The sequence below is a fragment of the Conger conger genome, chromosome 13 (assembly GCF_963514075.1).
Source record: "Conger conger chromosome 13, fConCon1.1, whole genome shotgun sequence".
NCBI lineage: Eukaryota > Metazoa > Chordata > Actinopteri > Anguilliformes > Congridae > Conger > Conger conger.
In genome coordinates, this window is record NC_083772.1 from 4,228,867 (window position 1) to 4,254,549 (window position 25,683).

At 46.1% G+C, this 25,683-nt stretch overlaps 1 protein-coding gene across 2 annotated transcripts in view; it reads left to right on the plus strand.

Annotated features, from left to right (window-relative positions):
• Positions 1 to 22,152, plus strand: part of ets1 (v-ets avian erythroblastosis virus E26 oncogene homolog 1) — a 32,437-nt gene extending 10,285 nt beyond the window's left edge. Inside the window, exons 2-8 of one of the 2 annotated variants that reach the window (XM_061218304.1) lie at positions 5,080 to 5,199; positions 6,370 to 6,570; positions 7,341 to 7,418; positions 8,046 to 8,291; positions 11,515 to 11,775; positions 17,900 to 18,018; positions 18,453 to 22,152. In XM_061218304.1, coding sequence (XP_061074288.1) covers positions 5,080 to 5,199; positions 6,370 to 6,570; positions 7,341 to 7,418; positions 8,046 to 8,291; positions 11,515 to 11,775; positions 17,900 to 18,018; positions 18,453 to 18,668 — 1,241 coding nt within the window. In that variant the 3' untranslated portion in view covers positions 18,669 to 22,152. The remainder of the gene's footprint in view (positions 1 to 5,079; positions 5,200 to 6,369; positions 6,571 to 7,340; positions 7,419 to 8,045; positions 8,292 to 11,514; positions 11,776 to 17,899; positions 18,019 to 18,452) is intronic. The other variant, XM_061218305.1, reaches the window with a different exon arrangement.
• The last annotated feature ends 3,531 nt before the right edge of the window (positions 22,153 to 25,683 follow it).

A 25,683-nucleotide genomic window follows, 5' to 3' on the forward strand; every position in this document is an offset into this window, starting at 1 on the left:
ATGGCATCTGAGGACATGGAATAGGCGTAGAGTTCTTAGAGTTGCTCCAAGAATAAGAGTGCCACTCTAGAGTGGTATAGCTCCATTCTGTAACCCTGAATAGAGTGCCACTCTAGAGCGGTATAGCTCCATTCTGTAACCCTGAATAGAGTGCCACTCTAGAGCGGTATAGCTCCATTCTGTAACCCTGAATAGAGTGCCACTCTAGAGCAGTATAGCCTCATTCTGTAACCCTGAATAGAGTGCCACTCTAGAGTGGTATAGCCCCATTCTGTAACCCTGAATAGAGTGCCGCTCTAGAGCGGTATAGCCTCATTCTGTAACCCTGAATAGAGCGTTGCTCTAGAGCAGTATAGCCCCATTCTGTAACCCTGAATAGAGTGCCACTCTAGAGCGGTATAGCTCCATTCTGTAACCCTGAATAGAGTGCCACTCTAGAGTGGTATAGCCCCATTCTGTAACCCTGAATAGAGTGCCACTCTAGAGCGGTATAGCCCCATTCTGTAACCCTGAATAGAGCGTCGCTCTAGGGCAGACCCCCGTATTCAGATGGAAATTTGTACAGTGGCAGAATAAGCGGGGCATTCTGCTTCTTGGCCCTGTGCACACCCCTCCAACTGCCCTCGCTTTGACCTGGTTTACCCCCCCCTCCCCCCCCCAGACTGGGACAGATAAAGATCACTTTCAAGGGGGGGGGGGGGTTCCGGCAGGAGCATCACCTCTGGAAGAGACGGGGGCGAATAGGGAGAGCTTGAGCTCCTGCCCTGGATTGGACAGCCGTTCATTGTGAAACGCACAGTGCCCCCCCCCCCCCCCCCCCCTCCCGGGCGCTGGGCGGACCCTGCCGTTCACACACGCTCGGAGGCTGCCCACGCGTTGAGTCACAAGGCGGGTTCTGTCCGTGGGAGCCGAAATAAACGCGCCGTTCGGCAGGCAGGGCACTGAGTGGGCACTTAGGCTGAGACGTGTTCCCCTTTTAGAACACACACACCCGAGATGCAGAAACGCTCCCACACGCGCCCCACATGTGTGTACACATGCTGAAAACTCACAGGCACACACACACACACACACACACGCATGCACACGGACGTCCTCTCACACACTGACACACTCATAGACCGATGAATACGCACACACTGACACACCCACGCACACATCTACGACTATGTATAGTCTTTCTCTAGATGCCTTTTCCCATTTTTCTTTTTTTTTTAATCTCTCTTCGGTTAATTCAAAGTTGCCCGCCTTGAGCATGAAATTGCATCATCTGGGACCGGAGTTATGAATGGGCTCCAGTGGAGTGGAGCGGCTGTAAGGCAGCATTGTTTCCTCGTCCCCGTTCCTGCACGGCTGTGATGTCAGGGTCCTGGGTGGGCTCTGAGCCCCCCATTCATTACTGTCTTGTGATCGGTTCATAACCAATCAGCGAGCCACCCCCCGCCCCCCAACAGCCAACAGGAGACCAGGCTCTCCTGGCAGGCCGTGGAATCCTGATTTCACAGTCTGCTGCAACACGAGGACAGAGGCCATGCTAATTTGGGTCAGCCCCCCCCCCCACGTCCACCGCCCATCTGTCTGCTCAAACCTGGTCCTGTAGCGTAGGGGTTATGGTAAATGACTGGGACCTGTAAGGTGGTTCGATCCCCGGTGTAGCCACAATAAGATCCGCACAGCCGTTGGGCCCTTGAGCAAGGCCCTTAACCATGCATTACTCCAGGGGAGGATTGTCTCCTGCTTAGTCTAATCAACTGTACGTCGCTCTGGATAAGAGCGTTTGCCAAATGCCATTAATGTAATGGTCCTCAGTTTCACGGTTTTTAGAAGGCTTGCTCAAATGCCTCCTTCCACCTGCAACAGACTGGTCCCCTCTCCTGATTCCATGACTGTGACAGGCAGCTGGGTTGGAATACACATTCACATCAATTTGATATTTCCAAGATGAAATAAAAAAATACAAATGACCAGGCACTGGACTGCAGTTCTGTTTGACTGCCTCATGTTCAGAACTGATCGAGTGTTCCTGGCAATGGATGTTATATCAGGGTGATCAGAAACTCACGATACTGTGTCCGTAAATCAAAGTTAAGAATGTCGAATGACGACTGGATGGATCTTCCCTGGGCCTCCTGATCTGACCCGATTGCAACCTTTACCATTCTGTGCCAGTTTACCATTCTGTGCCAGTTCCATTTGCTTTTGAAATACCCTGCTTGCTCTGCACATTCATGCCAGAGTATAGCACTTTCATCTCCAGCCGGCGATGAGAGATCTAGTTCATGATAAATAATCACCACAAACACAGCGATGAAGCAATACAGTAATTACACAAATAACCTTGTTTTTCAATAAAATCAGGAAAACAGTGAACTTTCTCAACTCTTTCAGAGCCTTGGTTATTTGCAAAGAGTTGCAAACCTTCGCTTGAGACCAGCAACAGCATAAGCTGTAGTGACCTTTCGTACCAAAAAATGCTTTCATGTGAACAGTTTGCATGCGCTAACCACAAGCACTAGCTGTTGGCTACGTGAAGTATAAACCGGCCAATTAATTCTTCTGAATTCATAAAATGGTAAAAATGTGTTTAATTGTTATAAAAGGTTAATTTTGTTTTTTGAGTTGACATCACAAGTTAAGTAATTTCAACGTGTGAAGTTGTCATGTAGTCACCCGAGGGGAAAATACATTTGCTCATTAAATACTTTGAAGAAAAACTTTGAAGAGCACGCTGTTGTTTGCGCCTGCTCGCGAGGCATTGCGTCCCACCCACACTGTGAGGTGAAGACGCTCTTTTGCGGAGGCCCACGTGCTAAACGGTGTCTTGCTGCGTGGGAGAGTGACCGAGGCCTTAAGGAGGTGAGAAGGGCTATAAGAGTGCAGGGGAACTCGATGTACCTGTTTCGTTTCAGGGCTTCGTTGAGGGGTCGCTTGCCTGTAACTCTACCACAGGGCCGGGGGAAAGCATGGGGCTTGTGAATGCGCTCACTCTTGCCCTCGTTTCATGCCCCCACCTCACCGCAAGAGCGGGGCCTGGTCACGTGGGTCAGCGGCTGGGTCAGGGGCTGGGTCAGGCTTGCTGGCTTGCCGCAGACTCTCGTTCTCTTCTGCGTTCCTTTCGTTCATTCGTTAACATGGGCAGTGTTCGAAAATGATTCCTTCCTTCCCCGTTTTTTACGTGTGACGCGGCAGGTACCTCTCGCCCGCACGGTCTGATCTTCCTTCCTTCCTTCGGGAGCGGAGGCCGGGGCTTTGGGCGGAGGGGCGGAGGGGCGGGGCTCAGTAATGGACAGAAGCGAGACAGACACAACACCGATAAAAACCCCTGGCCTAATGCTCAATCAGGAGCTGTGAGTGCCGAGAGGGAGCCGTATCCGGCTAATAGAATCAAGCGGCAGCACGTTATTGAGCCTCCGTTTGGACGGCCGGCGTAATGCGGCGCGGCAGCTCTGGGCTCCGCCGGCCGGGGGGAGCCGGACGTTTCGGGTTTCAAAGGGAGAGCGGGCGGCCGGAGGGACGGCAGAAGGGACTTTCCGGGAAAGGACGTTGGGGTGTGTGTGTGTGTGTGTGTGTGTGTGTGTGTTTTGGGTTGGGTAGGGAGCCGTGGGACATCCCTCTCACGCCGATCGGTGCTGGCAAATCCTCTCCTGCTAAAGGGCCCGACGTCGGGGGTGTTCTGGGGGGTTTTGTATTCTGGAGGACAGTCGGTGTTCACTGTGACCAACTCCTCAGCTCCAGACCTTCCCTGTCTTTATGTTTCACCCATACGTTCCCAGGGGTGGCTTCAGTTGGAGCCCCTACCAGGCCTCTTTTGACTCTCTGTAGCAGTGGGGCACTGTGGTCTGCTCTCCACATATCCTCCTGCCTCCTGCCCTGGACCCTGGGTCCCTCTTCGCCCAGAGGCCCTGAGCAAAATAGTCAAAACCATCCTCTCTCTTCCTTACCATCTCCCTCTGTTTTTCTTTATATTCCGTTCTTCCCTTTCACTTCCTGTATCTCGACTCTTGCTTATTTCCCCTTTTCTCTCTGCGTATACCTCTGTGATTCCGTCTTCGCCTTTATCTTTCCTAAATTCCATCTCTCTGCATCTGCCGTTCCACCTCCGCTGCCGTGTCTTTGTGTCTCTTTCCCGACACGTTTCCCTCAATCCATCTCTGTGTCTTTGTGTCTGTCTCTCTTTCCATCTGCTTCTTCGTATGTCTCCTCCCCCCCCCCCCCCCCCTATCTCTCTATTTCCCTCTGTATATCTCTCTCATTTCCACTGAGGGGCTTGTCTCGAGGCACCCCCCCCCCCACCCCCACCCCCACCCCACAGTCTAGTGAGGCTAATTCAATCTGCGGGAGTCATCGGGCCATCAAAGAGCCTTCTTGTCTCCCGCTCTTGTCCTCTCGTGTGCCCAGTAGCTCTGCGGAGAAAGAACAGTGGTGGCCGTGTGTCCTGCCGACCCCCCCCCCGGCTTGGCAACGCTCAGGGTGACATCACCGCCCTGCCTTCGACCTCTGACCCTGCCCCCGGGTGACCTCTGACCCCCCAGGGCTACAGTATCCCCTCTGTCCGCAGCGGTGACCAAAGGGCTGCAGCTCGTTAATACGCGTGCCCCCCCCCAGCGCGTCCCACACACGTTGGATCCGCCGGCCACCTCTGGCCCGTGGGTTCTGGGGGTAGGGTTTCCGAGGTCGGGGGTGGGTGGGCGGGTGGGTGGGGGCTATGCTGACCCGGCCTGGTGGGCTCTTTGAAGCCGGGGAGATCTGTCGGCATGTTCGGCCAAAGCCACACAAACAAACGAGGCTTTGGCCCGAACATGCCGAAGAGGCTTAAACCCGGCGCACAAACACACACGGCAGTGGCAAGGAGAGAAAGAAACACTTTTGGACACGTTTGGACACTTTGGCTCGTGGTTTATATTATCTCTGTCAGTTTGAACGGGATGTGATTTTGTTATTGCGCAAACGTGTGGGAAACAGAGATTGAGATTGGTTGGATTGCCTGCGTGCTACCTATCCAGTCTGGCGCAAATGGAGTTGAATGCTCGACGTGCTCTAAGCACCTGCTTTTTCCCCGCTTCTTTTTTCGGTCTGCAGATCTGGACTGCAGTGATGTCCCTCTGCTGACACCTGGCAGCAAGGAGATGATGTCACAGGCCCTGAAGGCCACCTTCAGCGGCTTCACCAAGGAGCAGCAGAGGCTGGCTATACCGAAAGGTAATCCACCGGAGATCGCTCTATCTACCTCTGTCTCTGTCTCCTTTTTTTCTTTTGTTTTTTTAAAGGATGTGTTTGAAAAGGATGAATGGAGGAGTGGGGAGGTCTGTAGCGTAGTGGTTAGGGTACATGACTGGGACCCGCAAGGTCGGTGGTTCGATCCCCGGTGTAGCCACAATATGATCCGCGCAGCCGTTGGGTCCTTGAGCAAGGCCCTTAACCCTGCATTGCTCCAGGAGAGGATTGTCTCCTGCTTAGTCTAATCAACTGTACGTCGCTCTGGATAAGAGCGTCTGCCAAATGCCATTAATGTAATGTAATGTAAGAAGGGGAAAACATGTCCTCAGCATATGGAGAAATAACCATTGGCTAAGGGTTATTGTAAGACAGCACTGAAATCTTTGTTTTGGCTCCAAACTGCTCTCCATTCCCCCAATTTACCAAAGAATGCACTGTTGCAGTTGTAAAGGATACTATGGATTTGACGTAGACCCTTAGAGTATATTTCACAGGGACCTGTTTACGATGTTGTTAAATATACTACAGACATCAATACATGGATTATTACCATCGGTAAATGTGTAAAATAATATCGTGACTGATTCCAGGTTATCGCTATATTGAGTCCTAGACAGTCAGAGAGAAATGTCTGAAATGGGGGTGTTGTAATGCCTGTAGGTAACACATAGCGTATTTAGTGAATGTGCTGAATCTGCTGTGGAACAGATCGGGCACTCACACGGTCATGAATGAACTATGAACGAGCCATGAGTGAGAAATGTCTGGTATGAGACCCTTCTGCGTCGTGTAGTGAGCCGTGCATGTGTAAGAATGTACGCATCTGTCAGTTTTGTGTTGTTTTTCTCGTGTGTTACTTGTGCACCCAAGTACGTTAAAGTCATTAACGTTATTAGCACTAGCAGTGGGCGTAATCGACAGACTATGAGGAGACATTCAGTCTTATTTAAGCCCCTCGACTGTGTGTAAATTGGGAATTTAAGCAAATGTTACCTCGTTCTAATGCCTTATGCAGTGCCTTCAAAAAGGCAAGTGTATAAACAGATGTTTGTATTTTGACCCCTAAGGGCTAAAAAGGCTTCTTTTTTTAAGATATCTTTTTTTTTGCCATGCTGCACATGAAGTGTCCCCATGACCTCCTTCTTTCTACAGACCCCAGGCAGTGGACGGAGAACCACGTGGGGGAGTGGCTGACGTGGACGGTGAACGAGTTCAGCCTGAAGAACGTGGACTTCCACAAGTTCTGCATGAACGGAGCCAGCCTCTGCGGGCTGGGGAAGGAGCGCTTTCTGGACCTAGCCCCCGACTTTGTGGGAGACATCCTCTGGGAGCACCTAGAGATGCTGCAGAAAGGTAACGTTCAAGCTCCAAATCTAGAGATGCTGTAAGAAGTTGTGGCTTCAATCCACCCTTCGTGAAGCTGAAATAGCCTTAGACCAGATCTAGAGGTGTTGCAGAAATCATGGTCTTAAACCCAGTTCCATTGAATACTTGTGCTGTTCAATTGCTACCAAAATTCAGCACTATACTGTCGCGTGGCTCTGAGACATAGCATAACACCGCAAGCCACCATTTGTATCTTTACAATGCATCAATTACATTTCAGAAGTTATCAGATACTCTTATCTAGAGCAGCATACGCAGATTGCATTTTGTTTTTCATACAGTCATTACATTACATTACAAGGCATTTAGCAGACGCTCTTATCCAGAGCGACGTACAACGAAGTGCAGATCGAAGTGCAATCCATTTGTATATTATTGAAGTAACTCAGGTTAAGCACCTTGCTCAAACAAACAAGGGCGGAGCCAAGCCGGGGATCGAACCCATGACCTCTGAGGTCACCAGTCCAGTTACCTAATCATTACACTACACTGCCGCCCTGTGGTTCTGTAGAACCACTGTTTCCTCCTCATCTTTCAACTCATGCCCGCAGTAATTTTCTACTTCCTTCAGTTACCTCTGTGCCACACTCATACGTGTGGGCCATGTAGACGGAGCATCACAGAGACAAGCCAGGCAAATGATGCCAAACTGATGTTTTTAAAAGCATAAGACATTCCCTGTTGTAGCCCGAAATCTTTGAACAGCTGGTGAATTTGGCTCTTTCTCTTTCATGAAGAAGACGCAAAGCATTTTCCTGTCAATGGCCTGAGCTCCTCCGTCCAAGACTCCCGCTATACCTCAGATTACTTTGTCAGTAAGTACGGCTGTAACCGACACCTCCCCGTCCGTTTGAACTGAATGTTCCATCTCCAGGCTTCTCCAGACAGCTCCCCGCGAAGCAGATGTACCGCGCTGTCCCTCCGCTGTGGAACAGAATGTTCCATCGCTAGAATCCCCGCAACTCAAGCGCTCTTAGTGCAGGCAGGAACACTGAGCGCGTAGTCACACGCGTGGTTTCTCCAACCCGGGCAGTCTTTATCAGGACCTTTTTTTTTTTTTACTGTGAAGCAACTATCGTGCTTTTGGCTTTGAGAGCGGGTTTTTTTGATTTACACAAACTGGGTCAGTGGTGATTGACTGTGCATTTTGACCCCGCTCATAGTTGGTTTCATTAAGCACTCAACCGTCACTATTAAACAGCCTGGCTAAGGTCTTGCTGCCCCTTATTAGTTTCTGGCATTGTATGAGACCATACATACGGTGTGTGGAATGCCTTCATGTATTCTACTTCGGAAAGCCAGCTCTTTCGGGACGATATTTGCTGAATCTTTGCCAAAAGCCTGAGAAATCATTTCCCGAGGCCAGCCATTAGTAGCTTGACGGCTTTTCTTCCAACGCTAATGTAGCAACACTAATACTCAGTGCTCCTGTTCCCGCCCAGGCTACGGCATTGAGCATGCTCAGTGTGTGCCTCCCTCAGAATATTCAGAGCCGGGCTTCATCACCGAATCCTACCAGACCCTGCACCCCATCAGCTCAGAGGACCTGCTGTCACTCAAGTACGAGAACGAGTACCCCAACGTCATCCTGCGGGACGCCCCCCTCAACCCCATCCAGGGGGACTACTTCTCCATCAAGCAGGAGGTCATCTCCCACGACAACATGTGCGTGGGGCGCATCAGCAGAGGTAAGCCGTGTTTCACCCTCCGTGCAGATAGGGGGCAGCAGCTGCGGTGTTCTCTGGGCAAACGCTGCATGTTGGTTGCCATTCCAAAATAGTTGGTTGATGAGCGGAAATGGTCGCGGGTGACTTTTCCGCGCTACGGTTGAATGACTCAGGTGGTCATTTAAGTGCTTTAGCTGTGAACGCCGTTATGAGAGCCACTGGACATTCCGTTGTTTATATTTGTGGAGTTCCAAAACGGTGACGTAGCAATTGCTTTTACTGGTTCATTTTACCCACTCATATATGGCGGTTAAAATTCTCAGAATTCTGATTGATAGACCATTTTCACTAGACACTCATTATATCCTGCCTTAAAACTTCCATCCATCCATCCATTATCTTAACCTGCTTATCCTGAACAGGATCGCAGGGGGGCTGGAGCCTATCCCAGCATACATTGGGTGAAAGGCAGGAATACACCCTGGACAGGTCGCCAGTCCATCACAGGGCACACACACCATACACTCATACCTACGGGCAATTTAGACTCTCCAATCAGCCTAACCTGCATGTCTTTGGACTGTGGGAGGAAACCGGAGTACCCGGAGGAAACCCACGCAGACACGGGGAGAACATGCAAACTCCACACAGAGAGGCCCCGGCCGACGGGGATTCAAACCCTGGACCTCCTTGCTGTGAGGCGGCAGTGCTACCCACTGCACCATCCGTGCCGCCGCCTTAAAACTTGAAACTATGATTGGTGAATAGCTTAAATGGATTTTGATAATAGACATATCATGATATGTTAATGATTTTGAGTGATTTCGAGTTTAGGTTGCAAATAACAATACTGAATCCTTCTGACATAATTTACATAGCGACTTTACATCCAGATCCCACTGCTTCACTCAGAAATCGACGATGATTCAAAAAACTTTCAAATATTTAAATCTCATCCTATAGTGGGACTTTTGACAGAGTTTTTCACTTACCATAATCGAATGCTTTCATTCGTTTCATTCGAGTGACTAAGTGCCGTTAAAAAACGGATCGTGAAAAGCGGAGAGCGAGAAGGGCCTTTTTCTTGTAATCGATAATGGCAGTCGCCCAGAGGTGTTAGCGGTGAGCCTCGCAGGGAGATTGTTTTCTGACGAGCCCGTTTGCGTGCGTGCGAGCGCACATCGCCCGTCTTGCAAAATGCCACATCTGTGAGCGTCCCGGGGCGAGGAGCCTCTTCTGGTTTGGCTGCGGTTCACATCAGCCTGCCTCAGCTGCTGCAAGTCTGGGGCGCGGGGGGGGGGAGGCTGAAATGTTTGTTTCGGAGTGAGAACTTTCTCAAAGCCGCACCGCCTTCTGAAGCAGTATCTGCCTCGAGCTTCTTTTTTTTTTTTTCTTTTTTTTTTTTTTTGAAAAGGAAAAAAAATATATAAATATGTAAAACAGCAGGAACGAGGTAACCTTTAAGAAATGTTCTTCTTGAATTTTCACCAAACGTGTGGCTTTGTTCTCAGCACAAGACAACAGGTGTCAAGAGTCAAGTAGCGTGTACATTTCTTTTTGGCTCTTCTCCCTCCTGTCTGTTTTAACCTCCCTAACCTCCGTAACCCAGCCCATGATAGTTTTTAAAAGAATTAACTGAATGTTTTTGGTGGGATTTGGCAAAGCCGGCAGGGCTTGTTCTGTGAACATATGACCCGTTTGCCAGCGAGCAGTATTGCAGAAGGCAGGCCTGAGAACTGCCAGGACATTTGCCTGCAAGGTATATCCAACCCTCACACACAATAAATTCTGGATTTGGCTGCACGCTGTGGTTTTTAAACGTGGGAAAGTATCTATGGCATTGTAGAAACCTACATGTGGCTTCAATTTTTGCAATTTTGAGATTTGTGGATCAGCGGTACTTGGGATTATCTTTCCTTCTTAAATAACGCTCGGTGGAAACGCTGCTTTTTATCTTGGCTTGGCAAGAGGAGATGGCAATTTGTACTTTGTTTCCAATTAGACTGAGTCAAATATCGGCACATGACAATTACGGGAGATGAACAGCCCTCGAGTCCGCTGGATTACCTTTCAGAATCCCCGGTCTCTGCTGCGTCTCTGTGAAGACGCTGAACGTGGCCTTCATTTTGGCCTAAATACGAAAAACGAGCACTGATGCTTTGCGTGCCCCCCACACAGAAACACGAGAGGCCTTTCCAGGAACTGAGACATCCAGCCGTGTGAAAGCCCTGGGTCTTCTACAGGCATATTCACTGAGCGGCCTCCTGACTGCATTCAGCTAAAGCACCTGGGTTTTGAAGCTTGGCAATGCTGTGTGTGTGTGTGTGTGTGTGTGCTAAATTCTGGGGTGTGATTCAGTTTCAGTGACAGAGAAGGGTTTCTCTCGCGTAAGCGATGAGGCATTACGATTCAAATATACTGTATTTCTCAAGATTCTGTGAAAAAACAAAAAAACAATAAACAGAATGTAGAGATGTGCACCACATTTTACATGCAGGGGAGAAGATTGTCACACCTCTCAGCGTCTGCTCATGGGGGTGTTGACCTCCCTATGGGGGGGGGGATGTGAACAGTGCTTTATGTCGATCTTCAAGGCTTTGTATCTTCTCCTCTAACCTTTATCAGCTGCTCTCACATCTGAAAAGAGGTATCTACCACATTCTGTGGTGATAGATGCACTTTATGAACAATTGTCAGGTTCACAAGACTTGACTGTAAGCAGTGTGATTCATCAAAGGGTTTCGCATCATAGCCATCCATCATGGGTACATTGTTATTTTTCAGAAAAATTTATGTATTAATGTATTAATATCTCCCTTTCAAGCAACACCAACTTATTTATTGCTGCATTGTTCTTTTTTACAATTGCCTTTTTGATTTATTTTTGCATCTGTACTTGTGTTGATCTAATCTTATTGTATGCCCTATGGTATAACTCTCTGCCAAAGAGCATCTGTTTGTTAAGTAAATGTAGCTTCAACACTTTGGATAGTCTTGCCTGGGTATTGTGTTTGATTTGCACTTTGTTGTACGTCGCTCTGGATAAGAGCGTCTGCTAAATGCCACGTAATGTAACGTAACGTAATGTAATATTTGTGTATCCGTTACATTACACTGCATTTTATTTAGCGGACTTGTTTGTGTACTTTATTCACTTTGTGTATTAACAAGATCCATGCATGTGCTGTATAAATAAATGACTTCGTCCCTTGCTCATTCGACGCCCCCCCTCTCATTGGTCCAGGGAAACTGGGTGGCCAGGACTCCTTCGAGAGCATCGAGAGCTTCGAGAGCTGCGACAGGCTGACGCAGTCCTGGAGCAGCCAGTCGTCGTTCAGCAGCCTGCAGCGCGTGCCCTCGTACGACAGCTTCGACTCCGAGGACTACCCCAGCGCCCTGCCGGGCCACAAGGCCAAGGGCACCTTCAAAGACTACGTGAGGGAGCGGTCCGACCTCAACAAAGACAAGCCGGTCATCCCTGCCGCTGCGCTCGCCGGCTACACAGGTACGCCGCCTCTGTTGCCCCCGGCGACGGGTCCCCCGTACACAGGTACGCCGCCTCTGTTGCCCCCGGCGACGGGTCCCCCGTCGTTGCCCCCCCCCTGGGGCCGGCCCTGTGCGGGCGAAGAGTGTCTCCGGCCCCTTAGGATGCCGCAGTCCTGATCGAATGAATCATTATGGCGGAGATGTGCGTTCACGCGGGTGTTGTTGTTCTTGCAAAAGACTCGCGAAAGGGTCTCTCTTCTGGGAGGGATAAAGAGAAAACACGATCGGTTTGGTGTGTTACAGCAATGCCGTGTTAGACCTGTTTGGTCTTGTGATGGTTGACGTGGTTGAGCAATCGACCGCTTCGATAATGGGGACTATATGACATCTGCTGGATACCGACAAGTTCAGATTGTTTGTTCTGAAAATCATCTGCACTGAAGGTTTTTTTTTTTTGTTTTCTTCCTATTTTCTGTAACAACCCCCAAACAAACTAAAGATCAAACAGTGCTGTCCAGAGCAGCCGGTATGCAGAATACACATTAATTATACGTGCAGTGTTGTTACAAACTGTACTGGCTGCACTCCTAGACCGGACACAGTGTATGTGCAATATTAATGAATCACTAATCTAGGTTAAGTACGCCAACCCGGTCTCATGACTCAATTGCATGTACATGCAGTAACTTATGGTATGGTATTAATACTACCAATACCAAAACAATTATTGAATGAATTATGTTGCAAGGCCTGGAGGGGGGGGGGATTGCATCGGGAGGAGCAAAGATACATTTCCAAAAGGTGGGCACTGTGTCTGGGAAGTGTGGTCATACAGGGCAGGGACACATAATAAATAGCAAAGCGCCCATTAATTATGCATCGTAAGGCTGCACGCTTTGCAGCTTTCTGCAGTATCCCAGCGTTGCAGTCCGTGGTAGTGAAAGTGCATTATCGGTGGTAGCATGCTGAGCAAAGTGTGGTTTGAATGTTGGCTTAGATCGCAGGGCCCGGTCCTTGCACCAGATTTTAAAAGCATCACTTTGCGAGAATGTGGGCACCTCTTTGATAAGCGTGTGAAGATACAAGAGAAACTGCTGTTCCTCAGAGCACCAACATCCATGGCATTCCACCATCTGTACTTTCCACAAAGACAGCTAAGTGAATCTTCCGAGTGAATCTGAGGCACTTCACAGGAAATGTGACGTGCTAGTCTTTCGCTCCGTCTGCCTCTAGTCTGATGGGTTTTTCATGTGCGCATTTTATCTACCCCACATCTCGACCTATTTTTCAGGTTGTCTTGACAACCTTGGAACTGCACAAAGCGATACCTGACGCCTGTGCTTAAACGCCACTTTCAACCTACATCGCAAAAAGAAAAAGATCTCTCCAACTGAAGAAAACGTATCTCTAAGTCTAAGTTTTAAAATAAGGATAGAAAGCCTTCCGAAATCTATTTTTAAACATCTGTGCACTTTTCTGCTCGGGGTCTTTCGAAAAATGTGTTTCATTTGAAAGCTTAATTGTGTTCCTAATGCTGTGCCCACTAAAATAAGCATCTTCTGGAACAAGGCTCAGATAATCTAAACCATTTTAGGAACATGTCAGGGTTGTATACACTGGTGTAGTGCTTCTTAGATTAAGGATCAGGTCAGACTCTTGCCTGCAGCCTCAAAGCTTATTCTGCAATCGCTGTCATGATGAATCCAGACACACACCATCTGTACGTTCCCCCCCGCCAGGGTGCCTACCCTTAAGGGGAACAGGACCCACCCTCATTCAACTCATTTGCAGTCTGTCTGGAGAGATGGCCATGTGTTTGAAATGTGGGGGAATAACCCAATGAATGAATGTGGGAGTTTTGGATCATGCTCTAAGGCCAGCAAAATTAAAAACTGCATCTGAAAACTGGGCAAAGAAACAGATGGATGTGCATACAGACAGGTTAACAGAAACAGAGACGGTTAAACTTGCACACCAACTTGCGACAGTCGGGCGCAGAGACAGAAAATCGACCCCAGAGCCATAGGCGAGGAGGGAGCAGGTTGTTTGGGTCAGAGACACTTGTCACAGACCGGGTCTGGGTGGATTGGTATATCCCGAGAAACCTGTGGCTGAAAACACGCTATTGAATCAATGTGAAATTGACACCACAGGGCAGCCCGGAAAGGCAGGCGAGATTTGAGTCACAGTTTTACGTACGCTTCGGATTTTAATTACAGCTCCCAAGTTTTTTTTTTCCCCTTTAATTTGTGTTTCCATCTTTATTTGCATTACGTTCACCTCCACATTGCCTCTTTGTTTCCATAACTATTGATGTATTCTTAGTCTGTGTATGTCTGATGAAATAAGACTGAGGAAAAAAAAAGAAAAAGGCAACTGAACAAAAGCATCTGTGTATAAGCTTTAAAAGCATTAGGAATTCAGAGTTTCTTTGGAAGCTATAGCTGACTCAAATCTATTTCTGCTCTAATTGTATGAACACTTCAATGAGCCTTTGACTCTGGAATGCATATCCAACTGGACTCCTCAATTCAGTGGTAAAGCTATAGCTCCAGTCCTTTTTCCAACATACCCCAAAGCTGTTTAAACTTCCCCCGTAGTTGGGGCATGTTGGAACGGTTTCACGCTACGTTCGACTGAACTGTAATCATCAGGAATGTCGTACAACTGTACCAATGGCCTATAGTCATAGCAAAGACATGCATCTTCATTCTGGATGAAAAATGGTCTAATATGTGTATAATATGTTTTTTAATTAAGTGAAAACCTAAAAGTGTTAGTTTGCTCCCCAGTCTCCACTACTTGTTAAATCAATTGAGTCAATCATATTAAGTTACATTTACATTACATTTATAAGAATACTTAATCTGTCGTAATCTGTCACTGGAATTGTATTGGGTAGATGTCTGTATTCTTTTTTACAGTGCAGTATGTATACAGCACCGACTCTGTTCATTTTTATTCCAGTCCTATTGTGGCGCATACGTAGTTTATGTAGCCTATATAAATAAAAGTAGGCTAATTAGCAACAATCTTATCTGTTTAGATGTTAGTTTGGCACAAATCGGCTGCTTACCAGAAGCTCCAACAGCAACAGTGGTGGCTCTCCAAATGGCATTTATACAACTTTTAACTCCTAAATAAGTTTTAATATATTTATATTAACATGTATAGTCATGTGTCAGCTACACAGCATTTTAAAGCAAAGTTCTTTCATCTTTTCTCTGCGGTTTGTTGTCTCTACCTGCACATTTTTTTGACCACTAATTTCCTTTCATTTGTTGATTTTAAAATTTGCGCAAATAAAAAAAAATGATTCTAAGCAAATGTACAGGGGTTATAAATACAAGACCAGATGCATGTGCAGGTGGCCAGTCTCTTAGTTTAAAGTATACAGTTGTTTTAAGACTTAAGTCATATTTTAAACATCTTTAAAGTACCGCTGGTAGAGTGGACTGTTGGTGTATGGACAGAATCTGTTCTGGATTTGGAGTGTCGGACCAAGAAACCTGATTGATTACCTTCAGTTGTCTTGATTTTTTTCTTGAATGTTGAGTAGTTGCTTTGATGATAGGTTCATTAAATTAATTAATTCCATGATTTCTTAAACGTTTCGTCTTTAGCTAATGTGCTTTACAAAGAGGGAAAACATTCAATTCCATTCAGTTAACAAGTAAAATACCTTTCATTAATCAGCATTAACAATAAACGCTAAAAGATCATAGTACCGGCCATGTGTTCTGCCAGTGTTCAGATGTCTGTGGATCGAACCAGAAGGGGAAAATTTAAATATGCAGTAAATGTCGTAAATGTAGAACTTAGTACATTTGAGTCTGGCTGGCAACCGTGAGAACGTTGTTATTACAGGCTGTTTGAAAGCCAAGTTAGAGAGAAAGCCCATCATTGGGTCCAAACATGATGTTCTCTCCTCCGTTCAAACAACCCTCAGAGTGATTTTGAATGCGCAGGGCAAAGTGCAACACACGGGGAGTACCCGTATATTTAATCACGCAGGAAATGGAAAAAGGTGAAATGTAACTTTCCCCCACCCTGCAGTTTTGCATGGTTTGTGTGGCCACGCACACACACACACACACACACACACTGTTCAGACTCAGCATCACTCAAATGTAGGCAATGACATCTCAGTGCCATTAGCCCCACCAAAACAACAATCGAGTCCTCTGTCAATGGCATTAGATTCCATAATCCATTGGCCAGGAAGAGTGAGGGAACGGACTTGAAATTTCGAACAGATCTGCACGCAAGCATTCACTTTGATTTGGGTTTTGTCGTACAGTTTTCCTGTTTGTTTTCTTTTTTGTACTTTGGAGCCTGTTCGTTTGCTTGTTGCATGGTACACCCATTGAACATAGTTATTATTGGCATGAAGAAGCAACCCTTGTTGTGCCCTTGCTTTGCTCTCCATTGATGTCCTGCTAAGTGCAGCGAGGAGACGGTACAAGCTTTTAATGCACAACGGGCGCCATACATACTGAAGTGCACGGCTACGTCCAGGCTTTTTAAATGCGCAGGTTCGTCTTGTACTGCGTGCACTGGGAAGGTTCTGAGTTTCAGGAGAGCTTTTTCAGAAGATAAGAAAAGGTGCAGCTCATGCAAGCAAGATTTCAAGCTTGTGCGATTAAAATGCAAAGAAGTGTAGCATAGAAAGTGCTGTGGGTGTTATCACCGATCGACCGCAAGATCAAAGCAACCAGCCCTGACCCACCCCATTGCAAACCGAGCTATGGAAACGATTGTAAACACAAAGTCAGAAACAAAGTACAAGTGTTTTGTGCTGTGTTCAAATGGAAACTATTAAATGTAGTTACTATTTCTTTGTTGTGCATTTATTTATATGCACTTATTGACTGGGATTGAAGAAACATTTGTCCTTAACTTTCATTTAGATATAAATGCAAGCATTACACATTTTGTTCACAAGGTCAATTAGCTTTAGTGCTAGTATACTTATACTATAGACAGGTGTTGATTGACTCTCAGCCATTGATTTCTGTGGTTTCTTGTTACCAAATTTGAAAATTGAAATTAATGTTTGCACAGGACCTGGTGGTGAGGAGGGGATGGGATGTTTTTGCTCACTACTTTAAACTTTAAAACGAGACTTCAAAATGGGACAGAGAAGTTCAGTAAGGAATAATATTTTAGGGGTATAAGTGGAACCTATATTAATGGTGAATTTCAGACTAGTATCTGTTTATATCCTTAGCTCAGCCGTTATGAGCTAAAAGGCGAAACTGATCCTGAGGCTGGACGCCCAGGCCCGGCTCTGTGCTGGAGACTATCAGGACAGGACTAGATGGGCTGAATGAGCTGACCTGCTCATCAGACATTCTCACGTTATGCACTACTCTAACTCTATCAGTGTGTGTGAACGGACAGAAGCATTTTCCATGGGGATAGAGAGTGAGAAGAACCGGTAAAAGACGACGCTCTCATAGCGAGGGAGTGTCATGTCAGTACTAAATACGGCACTCGGGAGTGTGTGCAGAATGAGGCGAACGCCTGTTCTCTCGAACACAAGCCTCCAGTTCAGCGATGCGGTGCTGCATGTTCACTGGCTGATGAACATACTTTTTTAAGCCAGGCTGTGGTGATTTCATCTGTATGGAATTCATATTGAGAGCAAAAAAAAAAAAGAAAGAAAAAGAAGGAATCATTGGACTTTAGCTACGAGGAGCGGGCAGCAAACAAGGGCAACATAATCACTGCTGAAGAGGGTCTTTGTGTGCACAAACCCTCCAAAAAGCAGCTGAGATTTTAGTTTTTTTTTTTTTTAACAGGGGGAACCTCTCTCTCTGGAATTCCCCTCAGCTATCAAAACACTCCTTATACCGTCATCTTCTAATGCCAATGTGCAGATGCTGGAAAAAAAGCTGATCCGTTGAGGCCTATTTTAGGGCTACTTGGGCAGTTTATGCCTTTATTTCCTGAGGTAAAAGGGACAATGAACAGGGAACAGTAAAACAAGTTCAGTACGAAGCTGCCTGAATGTGCCAGACCAGATCTAGCCATGTTGGATTATTTTCATATTTCATTTATTCTGCTGGTTTTCACCTGCCACCGAGCTGTAGGAAAGGTTCTGAGGGTTCTGATGGGCATCTCCCGGTTCTGTCCGACAGGCAGCGGACCCATCCAGCTTTGGCAGTTCCTGCTGGAGCTCCTGACAGACAAGTCCTGCCAGGCCTTCATCAGCTGGACCGGAGACGGCTGGGAGTTCAAGCTGTCCGATCCGGATGAGGCAAGTTTCCCGGATGCAAAGACACAAGGGTACCTTGTTGGGTTAGATTGAAGAGATTTGGGGTGGTAACATCTCTAGGCCTGTAGCGTTGTGGTTAAGGTACGTGACTGGGACCCGCAAGGTCGGTGGTTCGATCCCCTGGTGTAGCCACGATAAGATTTACCCTTTGTTGCTCCTCGGGAGGATTGTCTCCTGCTTAGTCTAATCTGTATGTCAGATGTTTTGCCAGAACCTGAAACGTTTATTTACAGCAAAATCACAGTCAGAGCTGAAGAAGCATCATTGCAAAACAAAAAAAAAAAATCTATTCTGTCCAGACCCAGTTTTATTATGTTACCTTTGCCTCCTCGGTCATCCGTGGTGAGACGGGGAGACGCACCTCCTCCTCTGCAGGCGTGTGACCGGCCCTGTCCGTGTGTGTGTCCCCGCTGCAGGTGGCGAGGAGATGGGGCAAGAGGAAGAACAAGCCCAAGATGAACTACGAGAAGCTGAGCCGCGGCCTGCGCTACTACTACGACAAGAACATCATCCACAAGACCTCGGGCAAGCGCTACGTGTACCGCTTCGTCTGCGACCTGAAGAGCCTGCTGGGATACGCCCCGGAGGAGCTGCACGCCATGCTGGACGTCACGCCCGACAGGGACGAATGAGCGCCCTCCGGGGGCGGGGCTTAGCAGAGGAAGGGGAGGGGCCAAAGGGGGGGCGGCGCCCAGGGATCTCTGAAGGACTTTCTTTCCAGACTGGTGGGTGTGGCCAGGACCAAAATGGGATCTTTTTTTTTTTTTTGTATGTTAGCTTTGGTTCCCTTTTCTGTTTTTGTTGTTATTGATGTTGTTTTTGTAGTTTTTTTTTTTTTTTGTTTGTTCGTTTTTACCATTTGAGCGCCTCCTTATAACGGAAAGGGTAATGCAGCACCGGGTTTCTGTGCTGCTTCAAAGACATTGTCGACAAACTGTACTCAATGACAGACGTACACAATACAGATATATAGATATTTAAACACATGCGTACGTAATTACGTTGTGGCTCACGGTAAATGGAAACTTATCCATTTAGAGTTTTGTTCATCTAAGTAGCACAAGCAACTGACACAGAAGTGGACCAAGAAGCGAGCGATGATCCCGCAACGAAGGGAACGAACACGGACTGAGAGTTCCTGCCATGATGCTGTTGCCAAAATGAAAAAAAAAAAAAAGATATATACTATTTAGAAATATATAATATCTACTTAGTTACTGTTGCTCTGCCTTTCTGAACACAGAACGCATGGGCAGTTCTCAGTCAGGACCAAAAACATGAAGATTGTTATTTTGTATTATTTTCAATAGGTTTGTGCCAGTATTATTGTCCTTAAGAACTTAAAGTGAATTATATGTTGTACCAGTTAAGACTTTTGGATTTATGTAACTAGGAAAACCATCTAATTGTGATCGCCTGCTGCCTGCAATGTTTTCACATGTCAAGACAAGTACATTTTCTGTAGGAACATTTGAACTGATAGTACTGATCTGGTTCTGAGATGACACTGGAGACAAGGGGGGTAATTTTTACTCATTACCGTAGATCGTAAAACCATGCTTTCTCATTTTGCCAGTGGCTGGCTTGCACAACTGAAAGTGACCGTTGCCTCTCATCTGCTATCGTTTACTGCTACCAGTAAACCACAAATGCATCCCCACTACTACCAGAACAGCCAGGCGAGTCCTGCCCAGGTTTCTGCACCATTTGGCACATTGCTTTTTTTTTTCTATTTGTCCTGTCAGCATCTGAGCAACTACTAAGCACAGGGATTAAATGTTTATTACAGGGGCTAAACTGTTCAGATTCATGAGTTACAAAATCTCCACTCCTTTTTAAAAATTGTCTTAAAATAGCGGGGAGAATATATTGGATAAAATTGTGTTTCCAGAATACATGGCGTCGCTGCCCTTGTCTGGGGTGCCCAAGATTTAACTTCTGTCGATTTTCCAGGAAGCTCTTATGAAGATGGATCTTAATTGAATTGTGAGGCAATATTCCTGAGGTATTGTTACAGATAAGAAGCCTGAGAAGGTTGGTTGACTATACTATAATAATGTTCCGCGAGGGGAGGGGAATGGCTTCAGTAAAGCGAACGATCTTCCATCAACTTGGACCGTGCTAAGATGTAGAGCCTGGCTGTAGAGGGAGACAAGCCTTTTGTGAAATAGCAGTTTTACTCCCGGAAGCGGGGGAGAATTGGTAGAAATGCAAAGGACAATGTAAAAAAAAATAAAAGGTTTTATGAAAGGAATCCTATATTCTGGAAGGCTCTAGAAGTTACAGTAGGTGTTTAAGAAAGATCTGCTGGCAAACCAAGGGTTTTTTTTTGCATTAAATATTACCGACTTGTGGGAAAAAAGGCCACTTTAACTGAAATACAGGTGCATCTGGCATTTGCATAAGCATTACTGAACTGTACGGATGTATTTTTTTGTATTATTTTGTACAGAGAGCTTTGAAAACCACTAAAAACATGTCACGTGCGACACCGATGCAGGTTGATGGGGAGCTGAGTGGTATTCTGTAGATGTTTTCACGAGTGCTCTCTGACGCACTGCGTGAATGTGCTGTACACAGAAGCATCGAGAAACTCGTTCAAATTGCCAATAAGTAGCGGTAGCCTTGTTGGCATGAGTGCAGCATGCAATTACTGAATTTCAGGTCATGAATAAGTAAAATGCTGTTTTTTTTTTCACTGCTGCCTTCTGTGGGAAGATAACTGCATGTAGGCCGTTTGGGGGGGGGAAAGAGCCGGTCTTGAAATTTCATCTTAAAATACAAATGTTATTGTTTACAATGGCTGAATGTTACCCATCCTGATTATAAATAGTGCTACAACTGTCTATTTGTACAGATTGTATTTCATATGTTTTTATTAAGAGACCTCAATTCAACAGACAAGCAAATACAAAGTCCTAATAATAACCAAAACATGTGAGGTCTTGGATAAGAGTTGGGCTGAGCTCATTGATGAAGTTTGAAGATGGTGACCGTAAATCCTCTGCATTAGCTGTGTTGTTATTGCGACAGTTTGTGTTGATCCATGCCACTGAGCTCTGGGTATGGGTTTGAAAAGCTCTGGCCATTTTGATGGGATAGTGCTTTTATATTCTCTGATTACTGGACAGTCTCTAGGCTTTTACTCTTATCCCTGCCAGGAAAGGAGATGCGGTTCCTGTCCGCACACACAACCTCTGTCCTCCCCAGCAGACAAACACAATCTCGTGACTGTCTTGGTTTATTTCTGTTATTTTAATCGGATTTAATCAGAATTTACACATTCTCTGCATATCTCACCAGTATGGAGGCAAAAAGCAAGAAATACATCCATGCAGTAAAGTCTCCATACTTTAGCCCATATTTTTATGTTGCTCCAAATATTGCTTTATACAATTGCATCGATGATCGATTAAGTGTTTGCGTGTCTGAAACAAATGTTACAGCTATTGTAAACTGTGTGTTAAAAACTTTTTTTAATGCAATCCAAAGTATTAATTTGAATCAAACATATTTTGTGTTGATTGAAAGAAGCACAGACGCTTACAAATTTAGAACAGTGAAATAGTTCTGCATGCTCATTCTCCTAGGATTTTACTTTTCAAAATGACTTTTGAAAATACATCCATACATAGATGCTTATGGCATTTAGATGCATATCAGAGTATTTAAATGCATACCAGAGTATTGTGCAAGGAAACCATTTTTGTTACTGTTGTTGTTGTTTTGTATATTTTATAGTGTTTATGTATTTTATGTTAATGAAATATTTTATGTATTTGTTTCTCAAACATTTGAATATTTTTCAAATAATTTATATTTTATAAACTTTGAAATACAAGAAGCAGACAGCTGGTGCTTTCATGGGAAATGCAGGAGAAAAATAAAATATGTAGCGATTTTACTTTTTTTATACAAAGAAAAAAATGAACAAATAATGGAGGAAAAAAAAAACCTGTCTGCGTAAACAGTTGTGTAGAAAAATTAAAGGCTGATGCTGGCCCATCATTGATTTCTGCTGGGAAGTTTTATAGACTGCAGCTTCTATTCTTATTGTACTTCAAATTGTTATGTTACAAAATATATGTGGAAAAAAATATTTTGTAATCCCTTTGAGTTCTGTGTTTTCCTTGCTTCTGCACGCCGGTCACCGTACACCTGAAAGCTAACAGAGCAACAGAAGTTAATTATTTTGCAAATGCGCTCATGGGGCGAAGCAGATCCGGCAGAAGAAAACACGGGGTCTCGGTGACCGCGTGAAGCCTGGCTGCTGATCTGTTGGAGGACTGGGGTTGTGAGTTACGTGTCGGCACTGTGGGGGAGTCTTCGCTTCTTGTGGCGTACAGCCTACCTACACCACTGCTGCCGTGATCTCTGCAGTGCTGAACAAGGGACCGGCTCCTTGTAGCAAAAACAACCCAACAACAAAGTCGAGACTGGAGATTGAGTCACTGCACCGGATCCAGTTTGAAGCTTTCATTACAGCCCTGCATGGGGTTTAATGTAAGGCCTGGCAAGGCTTACAGCTCATATTATTTGTGTGTGATGTATTTCATTAGCCCATCTTTTTTTTTTTTTTTTACAAAGGGCATTTATGCTGTGAATGCCCAGACCTAGGAGCCATTACCCGTTCCCTCCAGAGAGTCAGAATAACAGGAGTGATTTCCGGCGCCCTGGTGCCTGTGGTTAACTCCCCCCCCCCCTCTAAGACCAAAATAAGAAACAGGAAGAAAGGGAAATTGCATGGAACAAGTTAAAATTAACAGGCTGCAGCCAAAATTACAAAAGAGTAACACACCCGAGAAGTCTAAAAACAGGTGTTATTATTTCCAAACGCATGAAGCGCATTCTCTTCTGGTTCTCTTCAAACTCCCCTCCTGGTCTGTCTCCGCTCTCAGCTCATTACACGGACTCTGGGCTGCTGCGCTAGTCGGCTGTAGATATGACTCCGTCTCGCTAATAGCTGTGTCATAATTTCTACTGTATTTTGTGTTCCTGTTACAGCATCATCTCTCAGAGTAGAGTACAGTGTCGCCCAGTCCATTCATCCTGGGCACCTTTTGGGACACCTCCCCCCCCCCCCCCCGTGTCTCTAGTTTCAAATAGTGTCAGCCACAAGAAGAGGTTCAGGCTTGAGTTCAGTTGGCCATCGCCAAGCCACAGTTTGCCTTCACGCTTCGGAGTTGAGGGTGATAGAAAGGTTGTCACAGAGATCTTGCAGTCCAACTATCAGAAGCACCTCAGTAGAAAGTTTTTCTTCTTGGAATTGAGCTGTGTGAGCAAACTGAGTTGGGGAAATTACATTACATTACATTTACATTATTGGCATTCGGCAGACGCTGTTATCCAGAGCGACATACAGTTGATTAGACTACGCAGGAGACAATCCTCCCCTGGAGTAATGCAGGGTTGAGGGCCTTGCTCAAGGGCCCAACGGCTGTGCGGATCTTATTGTGGCTACACCGGTATTAGAACCACCGACCTTGCATGTCCCAGTCATGTACCCTAACCACTACGCTACAGGCCGCCCTCAGGAATGCCTCAGGTGTATAGGGCAGGTATCCCTGAGTGAAACCATTGCACCGCACATGCCGGGGTCCGGGATCTGGGTCTCCGGGAAAGCACTAATCCATTGTCACAGTACAGATCACATAAAACATTAAACACGGGGAGAGGCAGAAGAAGAGGAGTGGAACAGCGTCAGAAGTGAGAAGGAGCTAAAGTGCCGCTGGTTTCGTGAATCGGCGTCGTGACTGTCATAGCCGAGGCGCACCCCTGCGTTTCCCAGCATGCCCCCCCACGGCGTGCCATTGGTTAACGAGCGTCGCTTCCACGGTGACGGGGTGACGTCAGCGGAGTTAAAAGCACAGTGGGCCCATTCATTCTCCTGTAACCCAAGGCTCCTAAAAATTCCACATCTAAATAAAAACATGCAGGGCTGTGTCTGCCTCTCTCTCTCTCCCTCTCTCTCTCTCTCTCTCTCTCTCTCTCTGTCTCGGGCAGAGAGCTGGCAGCATTACGAAGTAATAAAGGAATTGGTAATTCACTTCCAGTCAGTCTGAGCGACCGGGTCTTCCCAGCTTCTACTGTCAGTGAATGTTCAACCTCATTATGGGCTATAATAAGAAACCATCACTGGCCGGGGCATCAGGGAGAGAGGGGGGAGAGGAGGAGGAGGAGGAGGAGGGGGGGTAGAGAAAGAGATAGAGAGATCTGCCCATCCGTACTACACTGCAGCAGCCCGGCTCTGCTGAGATGAGGTCATCAGCTCCGTTTTGTGAATGAATGGTGATGGGGTCTGTTTCCGACTTTCCCAAAGCTCTTCTCTCTCCTCTCCCTCTCCCCTCCTGTCACGCCGGCCTCATTCATTAAAGTGACAGTGAATACCGAGACCTCAACACATACTCTGGTTGGGTTTTTTGTATTTTTCCTCACTTTATCAAAAAGGATAGGCCATAAATCAGCTCTAAGTAATGTCATTTTGTTTCATCCTAGCACATTATCATATGGTGATGCTGCCATGGTTGCCAGTCTCAACTGCATTTTCATCTTGCCACAGATTGTCCAGTCCACACTTGGAACCTTTTTTGTTTAGAGATTTGTTAGACACTCTTCTTGTACCCAGAATGCCTTGTGTCCCCTTTAATGCTTGTTCCCCACCCTGAAGATCAAACCCCTCGAAGCCTTGAATGTTCTTAACCCTCCTATTATGTTGAGATTTTATGACCGGTTTTACGTTTGGGGTCAAACTGAGCCCAACAGTTGAAATAAACACACAAATATTGTAATAGAAAAATTTTGACATGTTGTGTGTCGCCTTCTTATTGTCTCCCAAATTACTATCCTTTTATCCATAAATATGAAAAATGTGTGAGAAACATCTTACTTTAGAGCATAAGGAACAGTAAGTTTGGCACCTGTATGGGAAAGTGCCACCGGAATCATTCACAAAGAAATCATTCACAAAGAAAAAAAAAATGGTTGTATGTTTTCTTACATTTTATACACTTACAGAGGGTCGAAATAACACCGCACAACACATTTGTATGCCAAGTTGGTTCAAGACTTTGCATAGCATTATGTTTTTGTATTTTTACTATTTAATCCAACCAAATTAGAAAATTTGAAAAATCATATACGGGGTGGCCTGTAGCGTAGTGGTTAAGGTACATGACTGGGACACGCAAGGTCGGTGGTTCAAGCCCCGTGTAGCCACAATATGATCCGCACAGCCGTTGGGCCCTTGAGCGAGGCCCTCAACCCTGCGTTGCTACAGGGGAGGATTGTCTCCTGCTTAATCTAATCAACTGTATGTCGCCCTGGATAAGAGCGTCTGCTAAATACCGTTAATGTAATGTGATGTAATATTAATTCCCAGCCATTTGTAAGGACACTGGTGAGTTCTGCTGCCTTAGTCACGTCTCAGACTTTAAATAGCGAGCAGAAGAATGCCGGATACCACGCCACGAGAAGCAGAATCGCCAGTTTTCTGAGCTCATTGAGTTCACCCCCATTTTGATTCTAGGACCACGAAACCTGTTATAACTGCTTCAGGAAATACGTTCAGTGCAGGCTACATGCAAGTAAAGAAAGGCCAATAAACCACAAAGCCTTTCCCTTAACCGCTGATCATGTAATGCCTTTCTA